The sequence below is a fragment of the Pangasianodon hypophthalmus genome, chromosome 6, assembly GCF_027358585.1.
Source record: "Pangasianodon hypophthalmus isolate fPanHyp1 chromosome 6, fPanHyp1.pri, whole genome shotgun sequence".
Taxonomy (NCBI): domain Eukaryota; kingdom Metazoa; phylum Chordata; class Actinopteri; order Siluriformes; family Pangasiidae; genus Pangasianodon; species Pangasianodon hypophthalmus.
In genome coordinates, this window is record NC_069715.1 from 28,719,358 (window position 1) to 28,744,765 (window position 25,408).

A 25,408-nucleotide genomic window follows, 5' to 3' on the forward strand; every position below is an offset into this window, starting at 1 on the left:
GCACACTGAACCTGAGTGTGTGTGTTTGAAGTTGAAAGTAGAGCTGTTGTGATACTTGCGTGGTTAATGACAGCCTGTCTCACCGAGGCGAATGGAGCTGGAAGGTTTAATTGCTGTTTGCCGGGTTTCTTAGCTTACATTAATTAAACATGTCTGCAGTTCAAAGCCTGCTTACTGAAGACTGAGTTACGCCACAAACAAACCGAGCTCACTCAAGAAATGCTTCTAAATAAACTAATGGAGCACTCCTTAGTGATTCACACACACACACACACCACACACACTTATGCTAAGTGCCGAAATGAAAATGTGTGAAGATGTTCGCAAAAAGGAGTAGCAAAGTGAAAAGAGCGAGAAGCATCCACAGAAGTTTGTTGAGTGTTATTAAAGGTGATATGACTAATTGGTGTCACCATGAAAGCTGTTAAGCCTCGTTGCAAAGTGTATGTATATATATACATACACACACACACACACTATATATATATATATATATATATATATATATATCCTCTATATATATAGAGGAGATATACATATATACATACATATACATACATATAGAGGAGAGAGAGAGAGGTTGAGGTAAGGTTCGAGACAGTTTGACAAGCAAGCACCTTCCATACGAAAAGCAGAAGTTAAAGTTAACAGTTCAGAGGTGAGATAAGCACAACGAGGCGGGGAGGAGAAGAAAGCTAAATCATTCACACGCTTCCCCTTTCCCAGCCATCAGCTAGCTCTTATCTGGAGCACAGTTACACACTCGCAGGTCACGCTGACTAACACCCACAATGCACCACAGATCACGGAGTTCCAGTCCGACACATAACACCACAATTGTGTTCACACTTCACAGATCGGCGCTGAGGTTGAGCCTGTGAAAATGTGTGCGAAAACAAACTACACCATCTTATATCTTAAAAAAATATGATTTCTTCCTCCTTTTTTGGTGGATATGATTTGCATTTCACTAAAATAGTTTATTCTCAAGTTTTAGCCTTGTTTCAGTGAATAATCTCACCTGGATACTGTAGATTCGCACCTAAAAGCTCATCCCAGGACTCTTAATCCGAGTGCACACTTTCAAAGTGGCAGAATCACTGACCCTTTTATACTACATGACTTTAATCACTTGGGGTCTGTTGTTTGGTGAATATAGTGGTGTGTACACACTACACAATCTCTCGCAGATACTACACAACCTTTTACCTGGAGAGATCCCTGCTGAAGTGTGCCTGTTTCCCAAATCCTGCTTTCTCACAAAAAATTAACACGAGATCTGCCTGTCACATGACTTTGGTCAAGAAAAAAGAGAAATAAAGAAAAATGTAGAGGAAGGATTAGTTGGGGAGCTGCAGGCAGCGAGAACTGTCTGTTCTGCAAAGAGAACAGGAGCTACATTGAAAAGAAGCGTCCTGCTGTGCCAGGAATCATGTCGTGTTTGGTTTTATTTTTGCTGTTCCTAGCAACCATTTGAGTCTGACTCTGACATGTCAAATAATTTCTTACAAAAGCATTACTATTGTCCTTACATTGTGTCCTCACACTCCCATACAAAGAGTCCAGAAGATAAACTGGATTCAGGGATCTGCTGCACGTGACAGGAGATGAATTTAACTTAATCTCAGACTCTCACTTGGCTGGTTCTCATCGCTGTACATGCTACATGTCATAATGGTGCTTCTCGTGTTGGAGTTTTTTCTCACCAATGTCAAATCTGGCTTGTTCTTTAGGGCTCTAAATCTACATCCAGTGTTCTGTAAAGCTGCTTTGTTACAATGTCTATTGTTAAAAGTGCTATACAAATCAAATTGAATTAAATTGAATGGACACGTATTTACTTACACCAAATTCCATTCTAAAGCACACTGATTAATCCTGTCTTGGTTGATTTTTGTAGAAGGATATATCAGCCATCAGGCTAAATTAAAAAAAAAAAAACAAAAAAAAACAAAGAGGCAATAATAAGTATGTCAGTAAAAGACTAATTCCTGCATTGTGCATTGATTCAGTAAACAGATGTCTCTGTGAAAAAAGCCTGGTCATGCATCACAACTACAGTACAAAAAAATCCAATATTGTGAGACACTTCTGTTATTCTGGCTTTCACTTTAAACTATAATTAGCCACAGTTAAACTCACTGTAAACGTGCTACAGTCAGTGGACTTTAAGTACAGCCTACTGCTGCCAAACACGATCCTCAGAGCTTCAAGTGGAAAACCACTCGCTTTAAAAACAAACCAGGAACGTTCCCACATGAACAAAGCCTATCAATCCCAACACCACGACATTACACGCTAATTCAGAGTGGAATAGACGTACAAATAAAATGCGCTTTTTATGCTTTGAGCACTTTGATTGGCTGAATTGTGTTACCATGGATGCTGGGATCCAATCAAGAGATCCATCCGGGAATGGATCGGGGACGCGACCCATTTAAGAGCCACAGAGTCGCCTGTGACTGGGCCTGTGGCTTGTTAATGCTGCTAACACACACACACACACTGTTCAGAGGACAGACAAAACCTCATGCCACAACCTTCCTCACACACATACACTAACATTTCCACACATATTTCAGCATGGAAGGAACGTAACCTCCAGCCCACCCCATGTGAGATTAATAGCAGGGGCATTGCGCCAAAGCCACTGTCTCCTGCTTAATTCTTCTAACTTCAGGCTACGGCGCACCACAGAACACATTCTGACCAGAAAAACTTTATACACACACACACACACACACACACACATATACACACTCAGTCTCACACTAGATTCTGCAGGAAAAACACTTAGGGACAAAAAAAATGCAGCGTACTTTATAAGGATGGGAAAGAGAAACATTTTCTAGATGTCATAATCAGACATAATCAAAGTTCTTTAAATGCATTCCAATTTTAAATACTCAAAAATAAGTATTTGAACGCATTTGAGTATTAATGACCGAAGACGAGTGTGATGTATCACATAAATCAGGGAATTCTGTAAAAAAAAAAAAAAAAAAAAAGGGTTTGTTTTCTTAAGCAAAGAAAAGAAGGCGACGTCATCATTTTATCATAAATGGTAATGCATCTATCTATCTATCTATCTATCTATCTAGGCCTGTTCTTTAGGGATCTAAATCTACAAGTTCGGTTTCCCTTACAGATCTTGAGAGTTTATGGGGTTAATTATAAAACTGATATTTATATTCATAACCCAATAACATAAATAACTCTCTAAATGACACAAATTTATTCAGAGCTCTTTTCCTACATCAAGAGAAACGAGTGTAGAGCTAAAATAAGTTTTGGAAATTTCCACACACAGTCATGAGAAGGGTTTATTTTTTTATTTTATTGAATAACTGTACTTCAATTAAAGGTTAGATTGTTGTCATATTGCGTGTCATGTGAGATTAAGCTAATGTTCTCTCTCTGCCCAAGTGCCCGTATTTTTCCAATATTTTGACTGCCTATGGTAAATTGCTCCTAAGTGTGAATGTGTGTGAATGAGCGTGTGTGTGTGTGTGTGTGTGTGTGTGTGTGTGTGTGTGTGTGTGTGTGTGTGTGTGTGTGTGTATGTATTGCCCTGCAGTGAACTGGCATCCCATCCAGTGTGTATTCCCACCTCATGTTCCTGGGATCATGATGCTTCGGATCCAACTTGACCCTGATAAAGTGGTTACTGAAAGTGAGTGAGTGTGAGATAAAGCTAATTAACCATTAACATTTTTACAAATGGTGCCAATAATCCTGGAGCCGGTTTTGTGTTAGGTGAATGAAAGTAGAACCCAAGATCTTCACCTGCAAATACGTAAATCTTATGAAGGTTCTTCAGTGGAGATGGACAGGAAGCGGAAAAAGGAGGGCAGCAGATTAACATTCCACCGAGTGTGGCACTGCCAAGACACTCAAAAGTCTCAACTGGCATTTTAATCGCCTCATACACACACATATGCAGTGCAGAAAATGACAGGTATACTATGAAATTCAGACACACACACACACACACACACACACTCCCATCTGCTCCAGCTACACAACAGCAGCCGCGAGCTCGTCACTGTCACTCGCAGCTGGCCTATTCTGCCGTCACTTCTCCACTGAGATGGGGGGAGGAAGAGTTCACTCCTCCTGTGTGCTGCCTTTTTTCATTTCATCCTCCCTCTCCATCCCTCCACCTGCATCCTTCCTTCCCTTTATTCCTCTCCTGAGCTTGTGAGATGAGGAGACAAGAGGCAGCCGGGTCTGCCTGCGACACCGTAAACACTCATTTAACTCCTTCCCCCCGTGCTAACACACACACACAAATCAAACCGCATACACACGTGCATTATGTTTTAGTAAAAACACTGAAAATCCCCAATCAGCTATGTTTTCGATGTTGTTTGTCATTAATTTTCATCAAGAGCTTCTGGTGAAAGGAAGTGAAGCAACCACTAGCGAACTTTAGTGTGCAGTACGGGCGATGCAAGAAGGTTTACGTTCATGCAAATGAGATGTGAAGAGATTGCCAATAATGTCTATATGTTTGAACTTCATATATATTCGTTCCATATATTCACAGCATCTGAACCATTCAGGCTTGAAGTGTTTGATTTACCCAAAATAGATCAGCACTGGTGTTTTTGCATTTCTAGTTCATTACATCGATCTCGTAAAATATTTATCAAAAAACATGAAGCGCAAACCGTAGCTTGTTCTATACACAAGCATTTAATTTTTTATCACATAGGTTGTTGTATATACAGTATGTGCTGTAGCTAGCATGTGTGGATATCGCACTAGCATGGTGCTATCAGTGAAACCATGGCCACACCCACTAGCAACCAGCATAGAGACACTGAGCAACGTGATGTGAAAATTGCTGATGGTGTGAGTGCAGGGTAAAATATCTGTTTGGTTACAACCTGACTGTTTTTAGAGTGTGTGTGTGTGTGTGTGTGTGTGTGTGTGTGTGTTTGTGAAACCGAGCCCTGGATAAAATAAGTATCACAATAAAACCATTGTGACGTCATAGTCAGTCCTATAGCACTATAACAAGCATTAAGATACCATAATTTAAATGAGCATAGTTACAATAAAGCACCACAGTAAAACAATTATAAATTATACTAAATTATTAAATAAGACATATCTACTGAGCTAAATTCCTCCCATTTCAGCTCTGCTTTTCTCTCACACCCACACGCCTTCACATCCACCACCTTCGCTATACCTGATTACAGTGACCTAAGCAGGATTGGTTCTTCAGAAAATAAATAAATAAATAAATAAAAACAAACTACCTTCATATATTTCTTTCTCTCAAGCTGTTTTCAGAAAAGTAGACAAGCTGGAGCACTCCAGGCCTCGTCAGATTCTATTTGGAAACCATCTGCTTTGGCAAACGTTGTATAAAATGGTATGATTTTGAGGCAAATCAGCTTTGTTAGATATGGACAGATCTGTCAGAAGTGGACAAATGAGAGAGTCTTACCACCTGGATGGATCCTCCTGCCTCCATTCATCAGGAAGCCTAACTCAGGTCACTTCTCAGCAGACGTCTAGGCTAGTTTTTGAGGATTCCTGAACGAAGTACACGACATGCACTTGTGCAGCATCAGTTAGCAGAAGTGTTCTGTGTCTGTGGCTGTGGTCAGTAAGGTCTCAGACACCCACACTCCTCCTCCACCTCCCCTCTCCTGCTCTGCTTCCTGTGTGAAACTGGCCTCCTCTTCACCTTAATTGCATTATCAGGTCTTCTTTCAAGAAATAAATAAAAAATAGGATGTGTGTATGTATGTGTGTGTACACAGGTGAAGCATACACACAGATTAAACTGGATTTCCACTGGCTCCTGCAATCCCAGCAGGCACTTTGTCCTCGTCTCTGAAAGATGGAGCTTGTTTTGTGTGGAACTGCTCATCTGTTTCTCTTTCGCTTTAAAGCCGCTTAACCACAGCACTGCGGAAGCTCTCATTCGATCACACACTGTTGCCAGCTTTCCCACACACTTCACCAACCAAAACCATAGCAGAAGGAAGAGGTTGCAAAAAGTAATTATTTAAAACCTACCCAGGGCCTTTATGACACGTTCACAAGCCTTGAGTAAATCTTTTATAAAGCAGTGTGTATGTCAAAAAAACACGTGAGGTGAAAACAGAGGTATTATTCTCCAGTCTGATTGGTCTGAAGGTGATGATTAATTTTCTATAACAGCAGCTCTGACAAATCTCATGTTTATATTAAAGCACTCACTACTTAAAAATAATTCACAAGGATTTAAAAAGCACACTGACAAAAAAACATAATATATACTGTAATTGATATGGTCAAGTTTTCTCTAATGAGTTTAGCATTTATTCACGGAAGGAGTCTCCAGTGTTAGAAAGTTTTCTACACATTGCATTTTTTTCTAGGTAACATGACAAGCAGAGAATAATTAACAGAGTCTTATTATCTTCAAGAGAGAGAAAAAACAGAGGATGGTGAAGGAATGAAGTGAAGTGTTTACATCTGCTTCTCCAAAAGAACAGCTTTGATAAGACTTGTCTCTCATTTTAATTTCACAATAAATTGTTGTGTCTTTTAAACGTTTGACAAACCTTTAACATCTGCTCTTAGACTTCCATTATAAATGAGTTTCAAGAGAACAGGGTTTTTTCTGTTTTTTTTTCCCTCTCAGGGAACCGGAAAGTGTGTCAAAACTTTTGTCCATACTAATCAGACATGTGTTGGATAGATATTAGGTAAAACAAACAAACAAACAAATGAACAAACAAAAATGCTAGAATATCCCTTTAACAGAAAACTCCAGACACGACCGAGTAGATTAATCTCTTATCTTAGCCACACTTTCATCTTGTATGCTTCTAAGTGAAGCACTCAGGATGGCAGCATGATGTAAGACTCTTGTCATCAGGACACATTTGGACTCATATCCGTGGCTGTATAGGGAGAGTTTATTTGCTCGGGGTTGTACAGAGTGCATCGGCTCTTAATGCCTTAATGCGCAACTCGGCAGGTAGACGATGATTAAAACAAATAGAAGCTGACAAGCTGCCTCCGCTCTCTCTGTCCTTCTTTACAAGCGTATTGGAATATCCTGTGCAAAGCACGGCAGAGCTAGCAATAACTTTAGTCAAATCGAGACACCATCCTGTCATGTTTCCTTATTTTTCCAGTGTCGTCCTTAAATTAAAGTGCTTGACCCTGTAACGACATACTTTGTCTCTTTGTTAGTGCTGAAGAATTGTGGTTTAATCCAGTCACCTGTGAGAAATACTAACTGTCGTGCTAATAGTTTTGGTACGTTTTGGTATGTAATATTCCGTGATGTGTTTGAGTTAAAAATATCATGTATTTTTAACTCAAATGGATGAATTACTTTCTTGCATTATTTTCTAAAAAAACTAGCATACCTGCTACTACATATGCATATCCGCTAAGCTAGTCAGATTGATGTTTTTTGTGTATGCATATGTCAAATCAATGCTCTTTACCGAATCAATCATTCTCATTGAAACAATACTGATTTACATTTAACCTAAAATCTGAAAGGATTATGTTTATTACTTTTACGTTAGCTATGTCTATTAACTGAGAATAAATTGCTACTGATGGTTCCTAATGGTTGGAACTTTATCTCTACATGTCTGTTCTCATTAAAAATGTACAAGAATACACATAAATATGCAAATTGGAAATTATAGATGGTAGAAAAAAAATCTCCATTTTAAAAGTTAGCTAGTCCAGATAGCTGCAAGTACATTAGCGCACATTTAATCACGGGATTTCAGTGTCTGAATCTCAGTTTGCAATGTCGTATCATCAGAGCTTTGGAACTTATTCCTCTGAATCTGTGTTATACAGAAGTACTGTGAAAAGCTCTTTTAAATGAAAAAAAAAGGCACTGAGCTACAGCTAATTTGAATACATGGATAAACCATGAAGCTTGATTACACAGAAAATTTGCAAAGATACAAAGCTCATGAAAATTCCCACATCATGTGTGGAAGGAAATTTAATTATCAAACAACAGGCAGATGAGAACTAAAAGGCCAGCTAGACCACAAAAGTGCAAAAATCAGATAAAAGCTTATCACAGAATCTTATCTACGGCATATTGCGATGGAAAGCACCAGACATCCCAGTTTCCTTGTAACTCAGTACTGGTATTCCCCGCTAATTATAAGCCCCAAGCCCTCACTCGGGTTTCTTCATTTACTTGCCTCCTTAGGCTTTTTCTTTTTCTCTTTCCACCGCATGATGGGGACAACACCCCTACCGGATAGCAGCATGCACTAACGAAAAATACACAAAGTGCAGTTAGGAAGTAGCTGACAAAACCAGCTGCTTTCGTTGAGTCAGTCATGTGGTGGAATATCATAATTACAAGGTGAACAGCACCACAATGTCGTCATTACAATGTGGGAACTCATATTTTTCTATGAGCCCAGAATTTCTGAGCTTGGCATGTGCCAATAACCAAGCTAAGAGCACAGCTATTCATAGAATGCTTGAGGAACCATTGTTTAAAGAAGTGTAGGTCAATTTTCATCCTTCGTGATTGAAATGATGTAATTTGTCCAGTGAACTGTACAACAGTTCCAAGTAGAACCCATTTCTGAAGAACACTTTGCTATTCAAAGAACCCTTGAGTGTAGTTCCAAGCCTGGACCTGCTGACGAACCATTGTTTAAATAAGTGTAGGTCAGTTTTTATCCTCCATTATTGTTCTTAATCTATAGAGAAAAGATTCAGACAGATTTTCATTCATTAACGATCAGAGCATTCAGAAGTGAGTATATAGTGCCTTCTGATTGGTTCAGTGATATCTGTGTATAACTTATACATGAGTTTCAAGGTGTAGGTGTAAAAGGGTCAGGAAAAATTCAGCATAACGAACGGCCAAAGGAGAAACGCTACAGGCTAAACCTCTGAAGATCAGAGAGGAGACCACAAAGGCGACAGAGAATGAAGAATAACCCCATGGACTTACTAGAAGGTGATCGATCTCTGTCCTCACTTGAGAGATGAGATCTTGTGAAGGTGATACTAGATTCCCCAGATGGAGCATGAACATGCTTGGAAACCTCCCTCACCGGTGCACTCGGTTGTCGAGCGTCCTCTTTACTGCTCCCGGCCGATTCTTCCACTGTGGAGCTCTGCAACGGACAACACACATCCTTAGAACTTTAGACCAATGTATATCACTGAGTCTCTCTATACAAGTGACCATGCTATGAATAAAGAAGTGATTAGTAGAGCAAATAATAGCAAAATAATAATCTCATTGCTCAGAAAGTGATGATTCATTTTCTATAACTGCATCTCTGACAGTAGTGCAGCAAAATCACAGGTATATATTAATGCGCTCATTCTAATGTTAGCGTTTCTATAGTTACGGCTCATTCACAAGCAGACGCCCAACATAAACGGATTTACAAGTGTGTGTAATCGTTGATTCTACAGTGAGACATTTATTAACATTTATGGAAGGAGTCTCCAGTGTCAGGGCTTTGTCAGAACTAAAGCTTTAAGTTTTCCGACATCTTCAAGACAAAGGAGTTTACGCTTTGAGGTAAACAAACTGCATTTTTTTTGTCTTATTAACTTCAAAAGATGATGGGGGGAAAAAAGCTTTTAATGAAGAAGTGCTTAAAAGTGATAACAGGACCTTGTTTCTCAGACGTTCCACAACATTAAATGTAAATATAAAGGCATACAAAGTATGTTATGCTTTAATTAAAAAAAAAAAATCGTATAATTGCTGGAAAATTGCTGTGGTCTAAGAGGAATAAAACACATCACGACATGCTGTTATATGAAAATAATGAACTGAGGCGGTAACAGTAGCTCTGCTTCATCACACTATCCCATCGTTGATTATTTTCCTATAACAACACACCTGGTTGTCATTCCATCAGTGGTGTGCCAGTGATTGACTCCACTTTCTTATTTCCAACAACATTTTTAGCAACTGTCCTTTTTTTTCCATTACTGCTGACTACAGGAGAAGAAGAACGCAAAAACGAGATCCAGAACTTTAAAATGGAAGCCTTATCCTTCGGCAGGAGTGACGAGGCCTTGACGCATGACAGCAAGCTTTTGGATGCTTCTTCAGAGGAGAAAAAACAGAGAGATGGATAAAGAAAGACAGAGAGAAATAGACAGAGGAAGCTTATAGACAGAGGATGAGGCAGTGAAGACACACACATGGGATGACTGTGATAGAAAAAAAGCAGGAGCATAACAGAAAAATAACAGGAGGAGCTGTCAGGGAGGGACGTGCGAGTGGAGAGGTGGGGAGACGACTTAAAAGTGGTGGTGATGGCTCTGCCATTGACGAGTGGCAGGGAGATAGGCAGCCGATCTGCCATGCCTTCTCGAGACAAAAGGAACGCCCCGGGCTGATGAAATAAACATGACTTCCTCCAGGATATAGAGAGATAGAAAAACCGTGAGGCCCAGAAGTGAGACCATAACTCTTCCGCATTTCGTCAAAAAGGATGCACACAGGTGCCTAAAAATAAATATGTGCCGGCCCTAATTACTTCTCTTGAGGAGCGAGGCATTTTTAGCAGGCTTTGTAGACAGATTGAGAAGGACAAGACGGGGAGATACCAAATCCTGAGTGATTTATTTGATGTGTGAGTTGCTTAGCAGCATGTTCTCCTGTCTGGTTTACACACTGGAATGGAGAACTTCATTAAAGGCTAACCACATACGCGACCACAAATGTAGCTCCACTTTTTTTTTTTTGGGATATGGGTTAATCAGCTGTTGCCTGAACTGCTTGCGCTAATAACTTTTTACAAAATATACATCCATAATTCAGGTCTTGTTACAGCAAAAACTCAATTTGTGTGTGAGACTGTAGCGAGAATTCATGCAACATTATTCATACAAAATTATACCATAGCACCGCTGACTTCTCTATTCTGATTGGTCAGAAGATGTTGAGTAATTGTCTATAACAGCAGCTCTGGTAGGAATTCCAGCTGCAAAGCAAATCACAGGTATGATTTCCGACATGGGAATGTCTTCATGACAAATTAGTTTACGCTTTCTGGTTTCTTGGTAGCATGACAAACTGTGTTTTTTCACCTTATTAACATCTATATTGAGAACAAGTTGAGGCTGTTGAGGGAATGTCTGTTTATAGCTGCTATAACATATGTGAGACAAGAACTACCTTGAATCGTGGACGTTCTACAACACTAAATGTAAACATAAACAGATAAAAAGTATGGCCTGTTCCTTAACTAAAAAAAATTGTAATGTCCAGCAAAGTGCTGTGGTATAAGAGAAATAAAACACTTAAGGACGTGCTGTTATTGGAAAGTAATCAACTTCAGGGTGGTAACAGTAACGGTAACGGTAACAGTTTCGTGTCCGGCCGCATCACATCACGCCCCCAAATATATCACTCCTTATTTAAATCCTACCAATCTCTTAACCAGTTGTAAAAACATCGATTTGATTTTTTTTTGCCTAATACTAATGAAACATATGAGAGTTGCAGGTTCCTGACCCTGAAACTTGCTATTAATATCATCTTTATCCAGTCTTTCTAATCGAGTGGAGATGCGATTATAGTCAGCAGCAGTGCTTTGGGCTGCAGAAAAGATGGACTGATGTGGGAGAAATTCACACAATGACCTTTAGCCTGCAGGCTCTCAGATACCACATCATCTCCACGTTCCACACACAACCTCCACACAACGCCGCGAGCAACACCGTGACTGCGTTACACACAGGGCTTTGACCTCTCCATATAAATATCTGCAGGTATACGCTCCAGTTTGTGTGTGTCAAGGGACTCCACCTACAAAAACACTTACAATTTAAAGTCCGCACTTCTTCTAGACCATCCGCTAAGCGAGACTGGATTCAGTCAGTGATCCGCCTTTCCTCCAGCAACTTTCATGACTCAGAACAGAAGATGAGAAGTTTTCAGGAGAACTGAGTTGAGTGACTCAGTGAGTCACCAGACATGAGCTTGTGATAAGAGAAACAAGATAAAAGTGTTACCTAATAAGAGACGAAGTCTTTATTCTCTTTTCACAGAACTAATTTTACTGAATTGACAGCAGGTGCACAGAGTGAGTGTGTGAGATGAGTAGGAAAAAAGATGTAAAGGACAAATGAGGGGACAGAAAATACCATGTGGGTAGGAAATATAGCAAAATATATCACCACACATGAAGATGCTGTCATGATACGCAATATGTATCACAATAAAGCAGATGAGTCAGGAATACATGAAAATACATACATACACCTGTACACCTGCGCATTCGTGAAATTATCCAATCAGCGATTCATGAGCCAGCAGCACAATGCATAAAATAATGCATATACAGATCAAGAGCTTCAGTTTATGTTCATATCAAACATCAGAATGGGCTAAAAAAATCTCAGTGATCTCAGTGACTTTGACTGTGGCATGGTTGTTGGTGCCAGATGGCTGGTTTGAGTATTTCAGAAACTGCTGATCTCCTGGGATTTTAACACACAACAATCTCTACACAGAATGGTGCGGAAAACAAACAAACAAACAAAAAAACATCCAGTGAGTGGCAGCTCTGTGGGTGCAAACACCTTGTTGATGAGAGATCAGAAGAAGATGGTCAGAGCTGACAACAAAGCTAGAGTAACTCAAATAAGCACTCTTTACAACCGTGGTCAGCAGAAAAGCATTACAGAACACACAACACATTGAACTTTGATGTGGCTGGGTTACAGCAGCAGAAGACCTCGGCGGATTCAGCCAAGAACAGGAATCTGAGGCTACATTGGGCACAGACTCACCCAAACTCAGTGGGGTTGATTGGAAAAAATGTCACCTGGTCTATATTTGCACAAATATTGGCACCAAATTAAATTCCACTGTGATGAAGTATATAGACACAGAGAGGTTGTAATTTATTTTAGCCAATTCATTTCAAAGTTTTTAATGTTTCTTTTACAGCCTGAAGCAGGTGGTTTAAGAAAATGGCATGAACTCCTAGGGTAAAAAATATGCATCACACTACGAGGCAAACAGCCAAGAATGCATTAAGTACTTTTCTACACCTTTAACAAGGTTTTCAAGGCACGAATAATTAGCAATATTAAACGTTCGGCATTCTACACATTACTACAAGTCAGGGCTTTGGGGTTGTACTACAAGAAAACTATTTCTCAGCTGTCTAGGTTTTTTAATCTTGCCTTAAAGCTGTTTTAGAGAATTTCTGACTTCTGCTTAATGGGAGGTGGCAAAGAGAGCCCACTATAAAGCCAATTAGTATTGTAGACAACCACTGAAGGCACATATTTTAACACAAATCCCTGCATGATAATGCATTTGATGTGACACACACACACACACACACTGCTCTGGTTAAAAGCTGATGAGTAAATATGCTCAAACAGGAGGCTAGTCAGTGCCAGTACAGACCCCATCGACCCGTCCAGCCGGCCTCCTGAGCCTAATTAGCTCTAAATCTCCTGTGGGGGACAAACACCAGCCGCTTTCACGCCATCTCTAATGAGAGCATCAGAGCTCGACGTGGGTCACGTCCCTTACCACCTACTACCACCGCGTCCTCTTCCCTGCAGCTTCCAGACACCACAGCCTCGAGACAGAGTCTTTCACTACAACCGCACGCCACTCAGCCTCGGCCACTCGCTCGCTTAATTAAACTCGCTAGAGACAGCAGGAGCCGTGCATATATTACTTATTACATGCAAGTGACAGGGAGAAAAGGCAAAATTATACATGGCAGAGGTCACTGAGGTCAATAAAGACAGGAGAGACAGGTGGAGCAATTAGAAGATGTTAATATGATAAATGTAAAAAGACAAACAATAGAAAGTTCATACCTGTGATGTAAATAATAATAGTAGACGTTATATAGGCTATGTAATAAGGATGAGCCTGCACTACAAAAAAATGACATCTTGGCACATGAAAATGTCTTGAATATAGTCAAACGCATCTAGTATTTATTATTATAATATTAAAATAAACCATATATAAGATTATTAAACCTTTTCCTAGACATTTTTGCTCATTTCAAGATTTACATTTTCTTATTCTATTGGCAGAAAATTTTGCTTCTTTCTAGAAATAAATGCTTATAATTAGTAAAATTATCTGCCAATAGAACAAGACTATTTCAAGCTTGAAATGAGTAAAACTATCTAGAAATAGGTTTACTAATCATATATTTGGTTTATTATCATCTTATAATGAGAAATTCTAGATACATTTGACTATATTCAAGATTGCTCCACTTACTAAGATGTCATTTTTACAGTGTGTCCTTATTTCCTACAGCAGGAAGGAAACCTCTTTCACATGCTAAATCGGTACTCTCTCAATACTGTTTCATCACTCTGTTGATATAGAGGTTACTGGGGAAAAAAATTCTTTAATCACCAGTGAGACTTCTTTTTTTTTCTGAACAGCTTGACTTTTAAGGGAAATTTTGATATGAGGTCCTTTCTAACAACTGGCATTAAACTTGAAAAAGAAAAAACAACCTAATTTGGCATTCATCCCTCCTGAAAAGAGTGATCTTGCTTTGTGTCTACGAGATCCCAGTCTTTGTCTCCTTTACTTTTAGATTCACAATTATACTGTATCTTTACTTAAAGCTTTCGTAAAGACTTAATCGTAAAGACTGTACTAGATCCAGAGCGGTGGCTTCTGGATTAGCGGTGGATCCAGATTTGACAATGAAGAAAACCAGGAAGTGACAAAACAAGCAGGTGAAGCCGAATCCTGAGACTCTGGGCCATCATCCAGAAGAAATGCAACCTTATTAATGGCCTACTTGCAGAAACACTTCCACATTATAACCAAAACTGCTTCCAGCTCGTCCACTATGATGGCAATGGTGCTATTTTATACCTGGCGTCTGCAGGGGCTCCCAAAATTCAACATCTAAAATATATATATATATATATATACACTTGCAAAGCTCCTTTTAGTAAGCTAGGGAAAGGCATCATATTGTATGCTTCATCCTACATAAACAGCTATGAAGGTAAGAAAAAGGCTATTGATAAAAATGAAAACCCAAGCTAACATTAGCCTAACACTATCACTTTATTGTAAGACTGAAAAAAAAAAAGTTAGACATCGCTGTCTCGCTGTACTGCCGAATGTAAAGGATTGAGGATCAGATTTCTCTGACCACTGAGACCCTTAACGGCAAGATGCTATGTGTTTTCCCTGACCGTGAAGAGGAAGACTTAACCGTCTGACCTGTTCAGTCATACTGTGATCGTAAACTTAAAAGAAAGTGGATTTCAAAGTACTGCAGTATATTCGATTTACAGAGTGCTTACTGATTCAGTAGAATCAGTATATTGACAAAATACAATCCAACACTTGTTAAAATCAACTTTAATTTAGTCCAAGACTAGACTTCATTACAGATTTTACAATAATCTCAAAATAAGAAATATTAGATATGAAAGTTGCTTTTACTTAAGATCATTTTTGCAGTGTATTTTTTTAAATTATGGATGAATTTTAAATTTTTTTAGTCAATTTCTGCACCATTCTGTGACCTATATGACACTTAATGGAACACTGGGAGAACTCACACATTGCCATTTTGTTTGCTAAGTAAATATGGCGGTTGTTGTAGAAGTGTGTTCTGTTTATTTTATGCTAGCTAGCACTAGCTCATGTTCATGTTATGTGTTATCATATACATAGCCGATGGTACAGTTTTCAATTACAATTAACCAGGAAGTAAAAAGTGAACTGAAATTAATATTTAGTTATTTTATTAGCATGGACGGACAGCTTGTTCATGTTGGCAGACATGTGGTTGTTGTTGAAGCCAAACCATGCTACCTGCACACAAACCAGTGTTCACAAAATTTCTAACTTTCCCTACACAGATTTTGACGTGAATGCTTTTTCCCCTACTGGAAGGTGGTAATTACATTTACAGACACACCACACGAACGCAGCATTAGCAAAAATCCAATCAGCAAACAGGTACGCAGTAAAGCAGGAGAGTATCATGTATACATTACACGATTGAAATTTCAGCATGTATAGATACTCTGACATTCTATAATAAAATCAGTTCTAATATAGTCTAGTACTACATTTGATAGTGATCAGACTAGATTTATTGATTGATTTTATAATAATCTCATAGTGTGAAATGTTGTACAGTTTTTCCTGTGTTAAAGTTGTTTTCATGTAAGAACATTTTCACAGCGTATTTCTAGTATTTTATTTCTAAGGATTCATTTTTGTAGGTTTACCTAAAAAACCATTCTGTGAAACTTATAGCTCAGATGGTGGTTTTATTTTCAACCGTGTCAGCTGTGAGGCAGCTACTGTCAAAATCAGTGATAATAACAATCTAAAGATGCCTGTAATTTTCCATTTTAATAAGTTAGCAACAAATCAAACTCTCGTATGAAGCCTAATCAAAACAGCACAAACTTCTGACTTAACAAAAGTGTATAATCAGCATATAAGTGAATGAGAAGTACCATCAGGATGGGGAATGTTATTAATGAATAAATATCGAGAACACGGTGGGGCTTAATACTTAACCTTGAGGAATACCTTTAAAATCTATTAGTATGGTAAGAAAAAATAAATCTAATGTTACATACTGCGCTTAAACCAAGGCAGAGAGTGATCCGTGACCGAGAATGCCACCCAGAATATTTATTAAAATGGATTTTTTCCCCCTTAATCTGATCTCCTGAAAAATTCATACAAATTTGAAGTGAGTGATGGTTATGTGGTTGGAGTTCTTTTGATTTAATATGCAGTGAGTTGTAACCAAAATGAAAATTTTAGTGAGGTCCATATTGCTGAAATGTGTCATAGTTAATATATCACATTGTCAAATACGCACTACCTCAACTAATTTTTATTTAAATATTTTTATGTTAAAGTTATTTTAATTATTTGTAATAATTTAGTTAAATATTTTAGTCAAATTAAGGAAAAAATTTTTGGTTTACAAGCCAGGAATTTACTTGCCTCTTCATTTCAGCCTCCAAAAATAGGAAATATGACAATATCTTAGAGCTTCTTCTGAAGTTTCTTTTCATATTTCTTAGAAATGACAGTGAATTGACTTGAATTGTTCATTGCAAGAATTCAATTAAAGGTTTTTGTCAGCCTCAAAATTGAAGACAAATCACTACTTTCTTTATTTTCCTTGCAGATTTTTGTCACATATATTTGCTGTATTTTACGTCACAGTAAACTGATTTCATATTGAAGAATATTAGACTAGATATCTTACTATTAATAAATAAATCAGCTATTTTATTAAATTATAGTCTAGAACTCTATATTTACATAAAAATGGACTGTTTTTGTGGAGAAAACTTATACAAAATGAACATTCTATTCTAGGAAAAAGATGTTACGTGTTAATTAATCACTTCTAGTGTTTACATTTACATAAACATACGAACAGCCGCGTTTTCTCCCCAAGCCTGTATTTACACTAAAAAACACAACCAACAAAAAAACCCACAAAACCTTCCGAAACCACCAGACCTTGGGCTAGTTATGGCCATGCCTCAGCCTAACTTTAAGCTTTACTTAACCTTAACAACTTTAACAATAACTAATCGTACAAATTGAGTTGTGAAGATAGTTATGAATTTGCAGGTGGAACACTGTGTTTATTTTCCTTCCTTTTATTCTTCCTTCTTGATTCTTAAGTGTATAATGGATTAGAATGTATATGTACTGTGTATAGCATTTGTTTACTGAGGAAAAGAGTAAGAGAGAAAGAGAGAGAGAGAGCGAGAGAGAGAGACTGCAGGCTGGCTGGTTGAGTGCATTGACATGCTCTGACATCTCACTTCCATCTGGGCAATGCTCGAAGAAGCCATCACTTCTTTAGCTCTCCTCTCTCTCTCTCTCTCTCTCTCTCTCATCTCTCCTGTTTTTCCAATACAATTCCTCAGAAGGTGCTTCATTCTCCTTTCCGGATATAGTTCACACACAAACAGTACATTCTTAATAATCATTTAAGGGTTTGTTAGATAGTTAAGCATCCTTAGCTTTGTAAAATGTCTAAGTAGAAAGTTTAAGAGTCTTTCCAAAGGGACACACTGAGGAACCCTTAAGGGTTCTTGATTTAGACAACTAGATCTTTATAACTAAGAAAGGATTTGGAGGCCTTCATCATGTTCGAAACTAATGTTTGCCTGCTGAAATCACTGTTTCTGACTGAAGTATCCTTCTCTGTCCTACGTATCCCAGCATCCTGTGTGTCAGCTCCAGGCACTGGTGAAGAATGATGTGAGAAAACATTGGTATAGCATGTGCGAATGTTAATAATTACAAGTTATTTGTAATTATTTCAGTAATGAAAAGTTGGCCGCTAATTATGCGCTCTATTTTTTGCAAATATTATAGAGCTAGTTTACTTATATCTACCATTCACTAAAAAAGGAATCATTAAAGGTTCTATACAGATCCCTACAGTGGAAGTTTTCCATATCAGACAGGATTCCCCTCCCTTCACTAGCCACAAAAACCCTTAACGAGACATTTTTATACGACTATAACAATATTTGAGGCTAGTGAATGTTAGTGTATGCCGGTATCATGGTAACATCTTCTCTTCTATCGCACTGCTCTTCAGTTCTTGAATCTGATTGGTCAGAAGGTGATTAATTTTCTATCACAGCAGCTCTGACAGTAGCGCAGCTACAAATCACAGGTTTATATTAATGCACTCATTCTAATACGTTAGCGTTTATGTAGTAACAGCCTACACAGGGACTTGTACATTTATTTATTAATTTTAATATAACTGTATGATTCTGTACATAAAAGGATTCAAAAATGTGTGTAATTGTTGATGTAGTGAAGTTTTCTGTAAGGAGATGTTTATTCAACATTTACAGAAGGAGTCTCCAGTGTCAGTGCTTTGTAACATTCAGAAATAAAGCTGTAACTTTATTAACTTTACAGGACAGAAGAGTTGTACATTGTACATTGTGGACTCACGACAAGCTGCACTTTTTTGTCTTATCAACTTTGTTTAAAGTTAATAAAAAGTTTAAATAAAGAGTTTAACGAGTTTAAACTTATTAATAAATAATTTAAAAGATTGAGAAAAGAGAGGCTGGTAAGGGAAGGACTGTTTACAGCTACTAGAACGTAAATAATAGCAGGAAGTAACTTTTGTTTATGATGTGTTGTTCTTTAACAAATAAAAAATTGCAATCGTTAGAGGTTTGCTGCAGTATAAGAGGAATAAAACACTTTGGGACATGCTGTTATAGGAAAATAATCATCTTCACAGTGGTAACAGTGACTCTAACTGACTAAAATCTAAAAATATCTTGTTTCATATTTCACTCGCAGGTCAAAATAAAAAAAAACACGTCTGCAGTGTTATTGCATTGTTATTTATAATAAATTATAATAAATTGACTCAGGCACCTACTTTTGCAAAGTTTCATGCTGGAAAAGTTCTTTTTTCTATATTTAGGTTGAACATTGTGACCCTAACTGAACATATGGATTAATTCCGAGTCCAGTTCTAGCCCGGAGTTTCCCATGCGAGCGTCTGCAGTGTGGGAAGAGCTGCTCGAGCACAGAGCACATCGAGTTCGGGACTCGTTCACTCGGGTCACCATTTCTGCAGTGCTGTTTAATGAGAGACTGCTGAGTGCAGGTTTCACTGCAGATAGAGAGAGAAATGAGTCACAGGACGTGACTGGTAATGCAAGGATGTGACCTTTAACACGAGAACGTGCACCGGTGAGATAATGCTGACGTTTTGTGAGGAGGATCTGAAAAATTATTGAAATTAAACAAATTTATAGCACGGGCGCAGGGGGGAGAGTGAATTTCTGATTATTGTTTTATAAAACATTTGATTAGATCAAAAACAATTTTAAATGAATGCTCATGTTGAAATGTAATGAATTAAAAAAACGTTTAATGTTGTGAAATTCAGTTCACAATATGTGGACATTACCATAATGACAATTGTAGTGTATCTGTGTGTGTTTTACAAAGCTTTCTCAATGTTTGCCTTCTCTTTTTTTCCCTTCTTTCTAATATCGAGATGTGTTTTACATATCTGACAGTGTTTACCTCAAAAACCACACACCCGAAACTCATCTGCATGATAATGTGAGAGGCGGAGCTTTCTTACAAACATGCAGGCCCACCATGTTGTCCTGATTGGTTGGATTTCGATGGTCTACTGTTTTTTCCTGCACTTGGCGGTTATATTTTATTAAAATAATACTAATTGTTCTTGTTTAAAAATCACTGGCCCCACCTTTAGAGCATAAAGGGGTTAGCGAATTTTAATATTTCAATACAGTGTCTGCTTACAGAAGAAACAGTTGTTTCTTATCTAGTAAGCAACAAACAAAGTCATAGCTAAAAAATAACATTAAGGAAGTATGCTAACATCAGGAATTCAATATCATTAGCTAATACCAAACTGAAGAAATCTAGTGTTATTGTGTGTTGTGATCAGTGGGACCAGGGAATAGTTCACTTCTGTGTTAGCTAACTAAACTAGCTTCTTCCTACCAATTCTCGCCAAGATGTTGGCACAGATGCTACGTTATTATTATTATTATTATTATTACTATTATTATTATTATTCAAACTATCCTATGACAGTTAGATTTAACTGAAAAATGCCCAATGTTGAATTCATATCTGCTACAAGTAAAATTTTTCTAGGTGTTAAATCAAGGCTATAAGATATGGATTAAAGGGTTTCGATAACACTCCATTATTATTATTAACAAAACACATTTGTAAGAATAAAATAAAGAGATCTGGGACACTGATTCCTGTTCTTTCATCGTTTCTTCCCTTGTTGTGGCACTTGACGCTTTGCAGCCTGTGACCCTGGGGATGCAGGAACAGGAAAAGGGTAAGTGCAATCGATTTGCACTTCCTGCCTGGCTGGGCAGTCACAGTGGGGTGAGCTGACTGCTTAACCGTCTGCCTCCCAGCACGGCCCTGACCTCAGCTGACCATGGACACTGTGTGTGTGTGTGTGTGTGTTTGAATGTGGGTGTAAGTGAAGATAGGAAGCATCGAAGAGCCATGTCAATGTTATAAAAGGAAGTAAAGGCATTGTTTGCCTCTACAGCCGTTAAGATCTTATCTTAAACACACACACTGATTCACAGGACATGTGCTCAGGTGTCTGTTATGTGACAGTTCAAATCCATGAATGTTTGCTCAGTTGTTCTGACAAAAAAGCTTTGCGTTTGCATAAAAGGGTGTGTTCAACTGATGACACATACCGGCTGTTGAGGTTTTTACTTGGCAAGTTCACAACCAACGCCCCAATCTTCAAAACCACAGAGCTTAGCTTGGCAAACACAACACGACAAATAATATCCCAACGATATTAAAAAAAGAGGTGAACCGATTAAAAAAAAAGAAAGAAAATGCATCTTACATTTAAGGGTGCCCTCAGAAATCATTTTGTAACATTTTCCCCACACTTTTAGCCAGATTCAGTAAAATATCTCAATCCAACCATTCAGATCAAATAGGCATCAATTCAGCAATCCCCACCTCTCACTGACCTGTCAATTCAGCTTCGCCTCTCAATGACCTGTCAATTCAGTAAGCCCCACCTCTCAATGACCTGTCAATTCAGCTTCGCCTCTCAATGACCTGTCAATTCAGCAATCCCCACCTCTCACTGACCTGTCAATTCAGCTTCGCCTCTCAATGACCTGTCAATTCAGCAATCCCCACCTCTCAATGACCTGTCAATTCAGCAATCCCCACCTCTCACTGACCTGTCAATTCAGCTTCGCCTCTCAATGACCTGTCAATTCAGCAATCCCCACCTCTCAATGACCTGTCAATTCAGCAATCCCCACCTCTCACTGACCTGTCAATTCAGCTCCGCCTCTCAATGACCTGTCAATTCAGCAATCCCCACCTCTCAATGACCTGTCAATTCAGTAAGCCCCACCTCTCAATGACCTGTCAATTCAGCAATCCCCACCTCTCAATGACCTGTCAATTCAGCAATCCCCACCTCTCAATGACCTGTCAATTCAGCAAGCCCCACCTCTCACTGACCTGTCAATTCAGCAATCCCCACCTCTCAATGACCTGTCAATTCAGCAATCCCCACCTCTCACTGACCTGTCAATTCAGCTTCGCCTCTCAATGACCTGTCAATTCAGCAATCCCCACCTCTCAATGACCTGTCAATTCAGCAATCCCCACCTCTCAATGACCTGTCAATTCAGCAATCCCCACCTCTCACTGACCTGTCAATTCAGTAAGCCCCACCTCTCAATGACCTGTCAATTCAGCAATCCCCACCTCTCAATGACCTGTCAATTCAGCAATCCCCACCTCTCAATGACCTGTCAATTCAGCAAGCCCCACCTCTCACTGACCTGTCAATTCAGCAATCCCCACCTCTCAATGACCTGTCAATTCAGCAATCCCCACCTCTCAATGACCTGTCAATTCAGCAATCCCCACCTCTCACTGATCTGTCAATTCAGCTTCGCCTCTCAATGACCTGTCAATTCAGTAAGCCCCACCTCTCAATGACCTGTCAATTCAGCAATCCCCACCTCTCACTGACCTGTCAATTCAGTAAGCCCCACCTCTCAATGACCTGTCAATTCAGCAATCCCCACCTCTCAATGACCTGTCAATTCAGCAATCCCCACCTCTCACTGACCTGTCAATTCAGCTCCGCCTCTCAATGACCTGTCAATTCAGCAATCCCCACCTCTCACTGACCTGTCAATTCAGCTTCGCCTCTCAATGACCTGTCAATTCAGCAATCCCCACCTCTCAATGACCTGTCAATTCAGCTTCGCCTCTCAATGACCTGTCAATTCAGCAATCCCCACCTCTCAATGACCTGTCAATTCAGCAATCCCCACCTCTCAATGACCTGTCAATTCAGCAAGCCCCACCTCTCACTGACCTGTCAATTCAGCAATCCCCACCTCTCAATGACCTGTCAATTCAGCAATCCCCACCTCTCACTGACCTGTCAATTCAGCTTCGCCTCTCAATGACCTGTCAATTCAGCAATCCCCACCTCTCAATGACCTGTCAATTCAGCAATCCCCACCTCTCAATGACCTGTCAATTCAGCAATCCCCACCTCTCACTGACCTGTCAATTCAGCTCCGCCTCTCAATGACCTGTCAATTCAGCAATCCCCACCTCTCACTGACCTGTCAATTCAGCTCCGCCTCTCAATGACCTGTCAATTCAGCAATCCCCACTTCTCACTGACCTGTCAATTCAGCAATCCCCACCTCTCAATGACCTGTCAATTCAGCAATCCCCACCTCTCACTGACCTGTCAATTCAGCTCCACCTCTCACTGACCTGTCAATTCAGTAAGCCCCACCTCTCAATGACCTGTCAATTCAGCTCCGCCTCTCAATGACCTGTCAATTCAGTAAGCCCCACCACTCACTGATCTGTCAATTCAGCAATCCCCACCTCTCAATGACCTGTCAATTCAGCAAGCCCCACCTCTCATTTTAAGTTAGCTTCAGCTAAAATCACTGATTATACCTTTAAGATATATTTTAAACAGAATTTCTCATCTTTTATCATCCGAGTATATGCAGTAGTTTTGCAACAAAATAAATCATTAAATGAGAAAAAATCAACAAAACCCGTTGCACAAATAAAGATGTAGGTGGACATGCCGCATGTTTCCAAACTTGTGTTTTTTTCTGCCAGATGAGTAACATAAGAATCAAAACATTCAAACGGTGGATGGATACATGATTGTGAAAGCTTATCCTCAATTTCATCACTGTTTACAAGTTTTCAGTCACACAAATCAAATGTGTGAGCTCAAAATCAAATGAGCGGGACCAGAAAGCCTAAGACGAATCGTTAACCCTCTCTCACACGCTGCGCTTGCCCTTTTGAAAGGGCAAATCGGAAATAAAATTGGGCTACAAATCCTGTAGTGTACATCCCACACATGAGCTTCCTCTTCACTAATACAGCCATAAATCTACCAAACCCTCAGCGAGTCCTCCTCTGCACTGCTCTGCATCGATTTTCTCAGTACACACTCTAATGGCCGCTCTATTCAGGGTCTCGTTAGGAACCTGTGCGCAGGGGCTCTCTGTAATGGCCGTGTCGTTTCTAATAAAAGCCCTGTGAGGCGAAGGCGGAGCACCACATACCATACACACCGCTACGCTGTTAGCCAGGGCGCAGGGGTAATTGAGGTATTATGCAAAACAATCACAACAGGCCCCTTCGATTAATGAAGGCTAACAGAAGATGTGAAGGACAAGAACATACAATAAGACGGACAGGAAGAGGGCGAGGACATTCTGTATAGACATTCTGCTTAGATTCTACAGGAGTTTATATATATTATACAGGAGTTCTACAGAATGTTTATACCTGATACATAGTCCTGACTAGGGATATATTGATATCATTTATTCCTGACAGTACTTTTTAGTACTCGTTGATACCGATACTGATACTGATACCAAAATGAGTAACCTACTTAGCATTAATCAATCGGGGCATCATGGAACATTTTATTTAGGTCTGTTTATGCTGGTTGCTGCTGTGTGTGCTAGCAATGGACTCCTCGTGTTGAGGTTTATGTTTACATACAGAGCAGTATCAGTGAGTGTGGTCATTAAAAAAAATGAATGCAAGGTGCCGTCTACGAGCAAAGTGCAGACCCTGACCAAAGAAAGTCTCAGTGTCTCAGTGCTCAGTGCTCGCAGAACTGAAGTGCTCTCTCTACATGTGCAACAATTTCTCTGCACACTTGCTTCACTGCTTTTACCTTGTGCTCATTTTTAATGACTACACTCACTGATATTGCTACTAACATGCTCAGGTCTATAGTCTGTATCTCCTAATGAAATATAACTAAAACAGCTCTGTTTGAAGTAATGTTAAACTCTCTAATAAGAATCACCATAATGGTTTCTACTACATATTTTCCAATCAAGATCTAATAGTTTTCTTGCAGCATCATAGCAGATGTGAATATCACAGAAACTCTTAGGTTCATTATTACCACGTGATCACTATCAGAGAATGCCAGATGACATCCATTATAAATCCAAAAAAAGTGTCTAGAATAACTTATAGGTCACAGTAGGAGCATTCATGTTGTGAAAGCAACTCATATAGAAAACACAAAACACCATTGCTAACCTTTAAACGACAGGTTTCCAGAACCCACTGTTCTGCACATTGGAGTGTTTTTCCTGCACTACCTCATTTGACTCAGGAAGGGCCCGTAATTAGGTGATTAGTAGAATGAGGTGTGTTAAAGTAGAGAAACACTAAAATGTGAAGGACAGGGGATTCTCTAGGACCATGGTTGGGAACCTGTGCATTAAACTATTACTGTAATAGTTTCCATAATGTTGTTTAGAAGAAAATGTGAGCTATCTTTTGAGA

General features: G+C 39.1%; 1 protein-coding gene across 4 annotated transcripts in view; it reads right to left on the reverse strand.

The window, feature by feature from the left end:
* gse1b (Gse1 coiled-coil protein b) overlaps positions 1-25,408 on the reverse strand; it is a 244,655-nt gene that overhangs the window by 151,591 nt on the left and 67,656 nt on the right. For all 4 annotated transcript variants that reach the window (XM_034305534.2, XM_026914361.3, XM_034305533.2 and 1 more), the window contains exon 2: positions 8,966-9,131. In XM_034305534.2, coding sequence (XP_034161425.2) covers positions 8,966-9,131 — 166 coding nt within the window. The remainder of the gene's footprint in view (positions 1-8,965; positions 9,132-25,408) is intronic.